Here is a 12,500-nt window from a genome sequence, read left to right as displayed (position 1 = left end):
TGAAAATCTATGATACGTAAGGGGTCTTTAAAAGAAATTGAAATTCCGTGAATCTTGTTTTATTGTTATCTAATGAATATAGATCAAAGTTAACGACAATCTGATTTGAGAGGCTGCGCTTATATGATGCCATCCAAAAGCTTTTAAAAAGACACTGAAATTTGAAGAAATCTAATAACCCATTTCTAAAATTTTGCAAAATTCGGAGATATCTGAATTTTGATGAAAGTATTTTCACTTTCCCTTTGCCCCTTTTGGCTAAAAGTACCTAAAAATAAATACAACCCACTCTTTTCACTCTTACGGTAAACGTTGTGTTTTAAAAATTAATAATAATCAGTCTATTAGTCTGGGAATTTATCCTTTATAAACCAATATATAAACTTATTAACATTTATAAGGGTACTAGCCTCGTTGCTCAAGTGTTTGAAGTGAGTGTTGAGCCCTCCCCCCCCCCAAAAAAAAAGTGATAGTAAGCAAACAGGCTCGAAGCTATACCGCGAAGAAGGAAAAGAACATGTAAAAAAACGTGACGTCTTTTCTGTTGCGCCCATCGCCAAACCGGAAGTGCCGTAGTTTAAAATTAAGGTTAGGCAATCGAAAAGAGGGGATGACTTTCGAAAATATCGGCGAAAAAAGCGACCCCTCCCTGTAGAAAAGCGCCCAGTTAAGGGTGAAGGAATTAATGTTTTTGGCTAATTTTTCGATATTTGTCGTCTCAAGGATCGCGCTTCAAAACGATACCGATCCCGTGAAAATCTGTAGGTTTTCTTGAAGTTTTAGGCAGACGTACAAACATACATACATACATTTAAACAGACAGGTTATATTTATATTATAGAAGATGAAGAAAGGAGCGTCCAACGAAAATTTGTGCAAACTCTTCACATTTATATATCGATATAAAAAAATAAAAGTATATCATAAATATAAGCGGCACATTGTAATTCGTGCCAAAAAGGAATATCTCACATTGTAGTCCCCCCCGCCCCGTAAAAAGGGATATCTTACTTCAAAAGAAGTAATGTTTGACAGCTAACTGTATAAGTTGACTATGACTCTTACAAAGACAAGTATTTGTTTTCTTTTCCCCTTTAATTTCCCCGGAATCACACATAGAGTGGATGTCGTAAAGGCTGTAAAACGCCGTTGAAAGAAAAGGCTAAAGAAAACGCTATGTGCTTCTGGAAACTGTTGACCTTCAACAATGCAGAAAATTTGTCCTTCTCAGGTTTCTACTCCCCCCCCCCCAAAAGCTGACCACCTGATGCATTGCCATTAAAGGAATTGCATACACACACGCACACACACACACACACACACATGTATGTATCAAAGATGTAGTTATCAAAATTTGGAGAAGCTGCTTTTTCCATTAATACTTAGGGAAGTTTCGTGTAGTTCCAAATATAAATCGAATGTTGAGGAGGCTAGTGACGTTTAAATTAAGAAACATTTTTCCATTGTTCTTTAACCGTTTATAGGTATAAATGTATACATGGATATATAAAAAAATATAGGATGTAAACGCATATATAATTTTAGTATATTTATAAAACTCTTCCTTGTATGGACCAATTTTTAAAAATTTATTCCATTTTAATTAATTTATCAATATATTTAAACTTGTTTAATCTATCTATCTATATATATATATATATATATATATATATATATATATACATATATATATTTATATCTATCTATCTGTATATATATATATATATACATATATATATTTATATCTATCTATCTGTATATATATATATATACATATATATATTTATATCTATCTATCTGTATATATATATATATATATATACATATATATATTTATATCTATCTATCTGTATATATATATATATATATATATACATATATATATTTATATCTATCTATCTGTATATATATATATATATATACATATATATATTTATATCTATCTATCTGTATATATATATATATATATATACATATATATATTTATATCTATCTATCTGTATATATATATATATATATATATATATATATATATATATACTAGCAGGGGTGCCCGGCGTTGCTCGGGTGTTTGGAGGTGTATGCTGTGCAAAAAAAGCAAAAAAACAAAAAAATGGTTATTTTTTTAAAACTTTGACTCCTATTATGACCCCTTAAAATTGATAGTTTCGGGCTCAAATCACTTTATTAAGTTAGATCCAGGTTCAAGGAACCTATATCTAAAATTTCAAGTGTCTAGACCCAAAATTGTCGGAGGAGTTTGGTAGAGTTCTTAAAGGTCAAATCGTTGAAATTTGACCCCTTAACAGCCAAATTTCTGGCTGACACCCGTCACATCGATTTCCCCAAATCTCAGTACCCGGTATTTCCAATTTCGAGTCTATAGACTAAAAATTGACAGAGTTATTGCGTAGGGAAATGTACACAGACAGACAGACACACAGACAGACAGACACGTTCACTTTTATATATATATATATATATATATATATATATATATATATATGTGTGTGTGTGTATGTGTGCGCGTGTGTCTGTGTGTGTGGAGTTGGTGTTTAAGACACAATACTTCACACCCAACCTGATTATATACATATACTTGCATATACATATATATAATTCATCTTAATTCTTGTTCAAATGGATATACATGCACAGTGATATGCATATTTGTACATGCGAATTATCTCTTATCATGAAGATCGAGTTGTAGTATCTGTTAAATATTTAATAAAGCAAGGACATTTGAAATGTCGAGTGAAAATGTAAAAGATCGATATCAGTTATACGCCATCTTTAATCCTCCCCTCTTTCTCCCTACCTCGATATCTTGATCTCTCTGTATTTCTGATATATATATATATATATATATATATATATATATATATATATATATATATATATATATATGCTAACAGTCTGCCTGGCATTGACTGGTCATAAAATACGTTGTAATATAATATTGTATTATACAATATGTACTAAAGCTTTCCAAAGGTAAAAACAAAATATGATCTTGAGTTCTATCCGTAAGAATCAAAGCTAAAACATTTAACTCCCAGGCTGAAACACGTGCATATGAATCTAAAGGTTAAAAAAATAATATAATTTAAACTATAAATGTATATTTACGCATGCATATGAGAGAACAGTAAGTCGGCTAATGCCTGCCACATTCCAATATTTTTCTTTCTTTTTTTTAACTCATTAGCAACTATTTAAGTGGGCAAAGTCCATATCAAAATCTCACGCCTGTAGACCAAAAGATGACAGAGGACTTTGGTAGGGACGGCCACTTTATATATATATATATATATATATATATATATATATATATATATATATATATATATATATATATATATATATATATTTTCAAGCAACTATTATTAAATGCAATAGAGACACTTTGCTTTATGATTCATTTTTTTTAAGTTTTTAATTTTCCGTATAAATTTTTTTATATGGAAATCAAAAATATTAATAAAGGTTACATAGGTCTTGCTGTCATGAGCGATTTAGATTCGTCCACGAATCATCTTCAGGTGAAAAAGTGCGAAGTAGCTAAAATGAGAATTAAAAGTGAAAACTAAAATATACAGTAAACGGCGTTAGGTGATGATAAGTTAAAATATATAGTCGATGAAAAGTCGATTAAAAATTCGAGTATTAAAATCAGCAAGTTCGTGGGCACTGTTAACGAAGTCCGTCCACATGCAAGACGAAGTCCGTCCATATGCAAGAAACATATATTATAAATATATAAGTACATACATACATACATACATACATACATACATATATATATATATATATATATATATATATAATATATTTATAATATATGTGTCAAATACATACATATATATAAATATGTGTGTGTATGTATGTATTTATATATTTATAATATATGTGTCTTGCGTATATATATATAAATACATACATATATATAAATACATACACGTATGTATTTATATAAACACATACATATATATATACATACATATATATATTTATATAAATACATACATATATATACATATATATATAAATACATACATATATATACATACATATATATAAATACATACATATATGTAATTATATAAATACATACATATATACATACATACAGAGATATATTTATATAAATACATACATATATATGCATACATATATACATACATATATATTCATATATATACATACATATACATACATACATATTTATATTCATATATATATATACATATATATACATATATGATGATGATGATGATGATGATAATTGCAACGTCTTTAAAGACGAGTGCCACTCCCACAGACATTTAAAATCCATGAGCCCAAATGTCTGAGAGAGTATCTATACAAATATGATGTTACAGAGTCTTAGCTTTGTACGACAGCTAAGTCTCTCTCTCGGTTCAAAATGTTGAGATCCAGCAACAAGCAAGAGCAAGATAGCCAGCAACAAATTAAACTGCAGACCAGCTTAATGCGGATACTGGTCTTACATATCTATATACATACATATATACATACATATATATTCATATACATATATACATATACATACATATATATACATACACATACATATATATGCATACATATATATACATATATATACATACATATATATACATGCATATATATACATATATATGCATATATAAATACATATATATATACATACATATATATGCATACATATATATACATATATACATACATATACATATATAAATACATATATATCCGTATATATATACATATACATACATATATATACATACATATATATACATACACATACATACATATACATACATATATATACATATATACATACATATATATACATTCATATATACATACATATATATACATTCATATATACATACATATATATACATGTATATACATACATATATATACATATATATACATATATATATACATAGATATATATATATATACATAGATATATATATACATACATATATATACATACATATATACATATATACATATATATACATATATATATACATACATACATATATATACATACATATACATACATAAATATACACACATATATATATGCATATATACATACATATATATATACACATATATATACATACATATATATATACATACGTATATATATACATACATATATATATACATACATACACATATATATACACGTATATATATACATATATATACATACATGTATATATACAGACATATACATACATATATATAGATAAATACATATACATATATATACATACATATACATGTATATATACATACATATATATACATATATATATATATACATACACATATATATACATACATATACATGTATATATACATACATATATATATACATATATATACATACATATATATGCATATATATACATACATATATATACATATATATATATACATATATATATAAATACTGGTATTTGAGCTGACATATAACAATTTCATTGTGACTTACAATTTGTCATGTGTTATGCTTATAACAGTTTGTCATAGTAAGCGAAGAGCACATATAGCCAACGTTGCTTAACTTCAGTGATCTGGTGAGAACTGGTGTGTCAACGTGAATATGCCATGTATATATATATATATATATATATATATATATATATATATATATATATATATATATATACACCCTATACAAATATATATATATATATACACATATACATACACACAAATATTTATACAAATGTATATACATGTGTGTGTGTGTGTACTTTAGCTCCAAGCAAAGTTTTTCTTTTGTTAAATAAGTCCTCGCATCTACATAACTCGCGTTGTCCGTTGGTCGACCGATTAGCAGCTTCAGTATGAAATATGATTTGAATAGCTCAACATGCAAAATGAATGGACGTATGTTCGTGTGAAGATGCGTTCAAACTTAGCTTTAAATGTGCGTCGGTCCGACTGTCACTCTCATGTTCAAAATAATTCTGCCACACAGAAGTTGTAAATATTACTTTTATCTCTAAACGCGCTGATTACACACGCGTACCTTAAGAATATCGCCTCTTGTGATCTACTGATACAAAGGAGCATAAAAATAAAGAAGTAATGAAACTGACGTAAAAGCATCAACGAGAAATAAACTTTAGTTTTCATCACAAATTTTACAATCGTTCATTAAAAGCAAGATCTAAATTTATTTCGACATTAAACAAAACAGGAGAAAATATCCAATATATTAAAGCTTGAACAAGTCTTGTCAATTTCACTTATATAACAATGTTTGTTTTGTGTTTGCTTAGAAGGGTAGCGACGGTGGGTAAAAGGGGTCATCAACTTAACCTTCAACCCGGAAATGTCATTTCAAGAGTAAATGAACACGTCGCTATCACCCCGAGTTGAAGTCGGATACGTACACAAACAGATGCGCATGCGCGCTAACACACACAAATACAAATGCTAGGAACTGCGATAAGTCATATCCCTTTTACTTTCACTTTCACTTTTAATTTCAGTTTTCACTTAAATACATAAAAAATTGTAAATTAACTGAGAGTATATAAATAGATTGTCCTTGTACCAAACAGAATTTAAAAAGCTGGTTTATAGTTTTATGTAATGCATACATACATATATACATACATACATACATGTGTGTGCGTGTGTACATATATACATGTATATAAATATATATATACGTAAATAAATATATATATATATATATACATGTATCTATATAACAAAATATTATATATATGTAAACACACACACACACACACACATAAAGAGAGAGAGAGAGAGAGAGAGAGAGAGAGATTATTTACTATTATTATGTGTCTAGGCTTCTATATCAATTCCACTAATATTGGTGTTAAAGGTATGAACCTATATATTCTCCCTTCGGGCATGAACAAATTCGTAGAGCAGATTTAAACCCCGATCTTTATTTACGCAGCTGTTAAGGGGCAAAGAAAACTCCGGGATAACAATAGTTTTCCCCAGTTTAAGAGGATTTTTTTTCTGATATTCTTTCGTCACGAGACTACAGCAACACTATGTACGAAGAAATACGGTTGAGGTTGCGAAACACTTGTTTCACTATAGATTTTACATCTAGGTAGATTTATAGTTATATTCATATCTCGATCCTAAAGGAGGCATTCTTTTTTATATATTATAGGCATTTCTTACAGCATGGTCAAGTAGTATATGTCAATTTTAAGTAACAATAAAAGCATGCTATATTATAAGAATTAAAAACAACTAAAATTTCATCATTGCCACGTATTGTTTATGCATTTTAAAAAGAAAGAAATTAAACAGGTTATTCTCCGAGGAAGTTCACAACGACCGTAACGTTGACTATATAAGAAAGAAACTAGGTTTAAGCATTTTAAATGTTTTATTTTTTATATGAATAATCTCAATAATGTATCTATTCAGCCTAATAAGGTAATATTTTAAAATATACTCGATGAGATGGCGTTCAATATTAAATGCATAAATAGTAAATACGTTTCCGACACGTGATATGTGTAAAAACTATCACGTACCTATTTCTTCATTTATGTTAACACCTGGCCACAGGTGCTTGCCCGCGACAACACATAAGATTCTCGTACATTCAACAGATTGTTGTCATGACATAGGGTGGGTGGGGCTATTTGTAATTTTATGAAAATATTTGTGATACTGACAGCAAGCAAAGATGTCGAATTACTTCCCTAAGTTCTCTACGAAATAAAATAAGTGTAAGCACATCACTGAAAGTATTTTTTTCATAAAGGAATTGAGCTCTTCGTGTAGCCTATAATGTCAACAAGTATACAAACATCATAATTTTCATAATATATGGTATATATATATATATATGGTATATATATAAATATATATGGTATATATATATATATATATATGATATATAAATATATGGTATATATATATATGGTATATATATGGTATATATACATGATATATATATATATATGGTATATATATATATATATATATATATATATATATATATATGGTGTATATATATGGTATATATATGTATATATATATATGATATATATATGATATATATAGTATATATATATGTATATATGGTATATATATGTATATATATATGTATATATGGTGTGTATATATATATGGTATATATAGATATAGATATACCTATATATACGGTATATATAGATATATATATATATACCTATGGTATATATATATATATATATATATAACAATTTAAACTTAACTTCACTGTATTGAAACAGGGATGGCGCAATATAACGATCTAGCACACACGAGGAACTCGACATACTACCACATATATCTTTTTGGCAATAATGGATAATAATTAAAAGGTGTTTATCGTAACCTTATTTTACAGTTTCACGGAAATTTGACGTTAATCATCGATGGACGTATGCTTTGGCTTGCATTCGGATATATAAAACGGCATAGCAAAGAAATACATTTCCAACAATCGAATTCACCATGAAACTAGATAAAAGTTTTCAGATAATTTCACTATATATACCGTCAGCACCAAGTATTACCTTCATTTCAATACTGACCATAATGACCACCACTATTTTTGTCTGTTTGACACACACTTTAATTTTATTCCTTATTCCTATTTTTAACAACTTGTAACAGAGCTTCCTGATAATAAGTCTCTATGACACTTAAGACCTGAGATATTTTTATTAAAAACTTAGCTTTCATATAAGCTGTCTCGCCTGAAGAGGTACCTAGTTACTAGTAACTAGCTGACTGAAACATGCTCATGAATTGGTAGCGACATATTAGTACTTATGTACAAACAAACTGAGCACTCTTGCATTATCCTCGTTAAACTTTATTGGTTATTTTACCTCTGAATAATATTAACCTCGGAGTGTGTGTGTGTGTGTATATATATATGTATATATATGCATATACATATGTATATATATATATATTTATGTATATGCATATGTATATATATGTATATGTATAAATATATATTTATATATATGTATATATCTATGTATATATATGTATATATATGTATATATATGTATATATATGTATATATATGCTTATGTATATGCATATATATATGTATATATATATGTATGTATATGTATATATATATGTATATATATATGTATATGCATATATGTATATGCATATATGTATATGTATATATATATGTATATGCATATATATATGTATATGTATATATATATATGTATATGCATATATATATGTATATGTATATATATATATGTATATGCATATATATATATATATGCATATATATATATATATATATATGCATATATATATATACATATATATATATATATATATATATATATATATATATATATATATATATATATATATATATATATATATATATATAAAGAGAAAGCATGAGAGAGAAGAAAGATGGAAAGAATGGGCTGGGGAAAAATTAAAATTAAACCCTGTGCGAATACAGGTGACATACCTGCAAGAGTATAAAAGGTTGCAAACAAATAAATCGAAAGAAAAAAAAAACAAAAAATAAAGAAAAACTTTTCTCATTGCTTAAGTTCTATCACAAATTTCATGCGGCGAAAAAAGGGGAACCCGTTTGGTCAGTGGTTCCCAGCGCAAGCGCACCATCCACTGCATTGGGTGGATAGATGAGTAGGTTCCATTATAAGGAGATAGGGGACAACTCGAGATTGAGTTATCTGCTGTCTGCCACTAACGTGTACACATTGTTTAATCTAATATAATATTTTATTGGTTAAACAGTATTAACAAGATAGTGATGGATACTATTTCGATAAGAAACTGTTCTTGACACCTGTTTTGTTTTCATTTGTGAAAAAAAAGCAATAAAATCTCTGGTCCCTTAAAAAAAATGAGTTCGTAATCTGACGCTGACAAACGTAGTATTAATTTTAATATTTCGTATTCTTTTGGAAAAAAATATTGTTCTGCGGATATATATATATATATATATATATATATATATATATATATATATATATAGTCATCCACATACAGTAGTGTTCCGCTGTATCACGCCTCATCAGGCCAGGATCGAAACCTGACCGCCCAAATGAAACCACTTCAAAATGTATCGATAAATTATTTAACTTTAAAAGTGTTTAATACAATATAAATGATTATACTCACGCACCCCCCCATATATATATATATATATATATATATATATATATACTAAAAGTTGGATACTTTGACAAAAATTGTGACCCCCCGCCCCCCAAAAAAGCGAACTCCATTTTATAAAATGAACAAGTTTTTTTCTTCTTCTTCTTCTTTTTTTTTTTTTTTTAAACTAATGTCATTTATAATCGATAATGTTCCGTGCATGACTCGCATTTAGTCTGAAAAATTACGGATAAAAAAATAAGGTTAACTATTTTTTAAAACTGCTATTTAAAATCACCCCCCCCCCATCCAACCTAAAAGTTTCCTGAAATAATCTTAGGAAAACGTGTTCACTATTATTCCTTTTCAAGTCTTCAAGAATTCCCAAACTAATCAGCGAAGGGACATCGATCAGCACGACCCAAAGGTTATATCTGACAGGTCAAAATTATCGTAGAGGTGGGAGTCGGGGCACAAAAACGTTGGGGACCGCTGGGGGCGCTGGGCTGGGAGAAAGAAAAGGTACAAATGATATTTACAATAGAAGGTTTTCCGAAATTCCCATCTTGTCGCCGGATTTTGAATTCATCTTTCTGTCAGTATAATTGTTCGTATTAATTCAAAGTTCACAATTCCTTTTGTAAAAAGTACCCGCTTGTTTTATGTGTAAGGGCGCACGTGTCCGATGATTAGATTTGCGGTATTATTTCTTGTCTTCCAGAATTTTGCAAGTGCTACGTAGTTGTTTGTTTTGTTTGTTTATTCATAATACTCGCATTATTTTGAATACACTAATTGTAATGCTGCCGATATATCATTTAACACTATATTAAGGGTACACTTTGTATGAATACTAAGTAAAGTTTTGTTTTTGTACGTTGTATGTTTTTTTTTCTTTGATTGGCTAACCAAACTGCCTAAATTTAATTAACATATATTTATATCAGGATCTTTTGCGGAAGTTCAAAGTTGGCATATCGCTTTTTTAAATCCATGTGTAAGTTAGTTGTACGTGATAAGTGTTCGTCGTGTAGGAATATGACTTATTGTATGTGTGTGATTTGGTGTATGGGGGTTAAAACATTATTATTGGGATGAATATATAGATATATACATAAATATATATATATATATATTTCATATATATATATAAATATATATATTTATATATATATATATGAAATGTAAAAAGTGTAAATAAATTTAAACTTATACTTTAATAATATAAGATTAATACACAAATATTACCTTCAGTATATACACGTACATATTAATATATACACTCACAAATATATATATATATATATATATATATATATATATATATATATATGTGCATGTGTGTGTGTGCGTGTGTGTGTGGATATACGGTATATAAACTAAAGTATGCTAAAATGCAGTATAATTATTTTAAAAGTATAAGTTGTTAGTAAATATAAATTATTTAATTCAGTATGCGTGTGTAGTTATTGATTGAGTATGTGCGTATTGTGGTTTATATATGTAAAAATGTGCAGAGTCTATACGCTTAAGGCTGTATGTGTATGTGTACGTGTATGTGTGCTAGTGTCAAATCAACCGTTCCAGTTAGTATGTAAGTGTGTATGAGTATACACCTTCAAACAAGTATGCGTGAACATATTATTATCGATACGTGGACACATCGGGAGGTGTTTATGTGTGTGTTGCATTGGCAAACTCCTTTCTATATGTGTATGCGTATATGTGTTCTTCCGCGTGTGGGGTTAAAATGAGTGGGTGGGTGTGAATGCCACTCAAATTCAAAGTTTACGCTTGTGTATAAGTATAGCAAGCAATGCGTCTCTTTTTAGGGTATTCAGCCAAGTCGAACGATTTGGATATATTGCCCGAAATAGGGAGTGCAGAGGTGATGGGGAGTGGTGTGGCGGATTTGGCTTTGACTTTGTGGCAGAGAATAGTTGATACGAAGGGTGTATATTGGACGGTTGGCAGGGTATCTCCTGTTTAAGATAATTTATACATCCGATAATCATATTGGTAACATGAGTTCGAACCCGGGTGTAGGTAGAAAAGCATTTTTATGTCTATCACGACCGTCCTTCTGCGGACGGAACATTTTGTGTGCTTCTAAAATCCGCCAGATAAGCCAGGGCGTCTATAAGTACAAGCCTTTGCCGTGGACGTAGAAAGAAAGAAAGAGATAAAGAGCGAACCATGTTATGGTTGAATAAGCAGAATCGAAATGAAAAAAAAAAAAAAAATGAAAAAGAGGAAAAATAACGGAAAAGTGTTTGAAGGGATAGGATGAGTAGGAAGATAGACAGGTTGTAGAAAAA

The 12,500-nt window shown here is 28.6% G+C and overlaps 1 protein-coding gene across 6 annotated transcripts in view; it reads right to left on the bottom strand.

Moving 5' to 3' along the window:
- Positions 1 to 12,500, bottom strand: part of LOC145247917 (innexin unc-9-like) — a 601,649-nt gene that overhangs the window by 141,843 nt on the left and 447,306 nt on the right. The window contains exon 1 of one of the 6 annotated variants that reach the window (XM_080109551.1): positions 10,722 to 11,244. The exons of the other annotated variants lie outside the window; for them this stretch is intronic. Coding sequence (XP_079965677.1) covers positions 10,722 to 10,771 — 50 coding nt within the window. The 5' untranslated portion in view covers positions 10,772 to 11,244. Of the gene's footprint in view, positions 1 to 10,721; positions 11,245 to 12,500 lie in introns of those variants that run through there. 6 annotated transcript variants of the gene reach the window in all.

Source organism: Euprymna scolopes, chromosome 26 (assembly GCF_053919585.1).
Source record: "Euprymna scolopes isolate OS-2025 chromosome 26, ASM5391958v1, whole genome shotgun sequence".
NCBI classification, from domain to species: Eukaryota; Metazoa; Mollusca; class Cephalopoda; order Sepiida; family Sepiolidae; genus Euprymna; species Euprymna scolopes.
The sequence above is the reverse complement of the archived record's forward strand: the minus strand, read 5'-3'. Positions and strand labels throughout refer to the sequence as shown.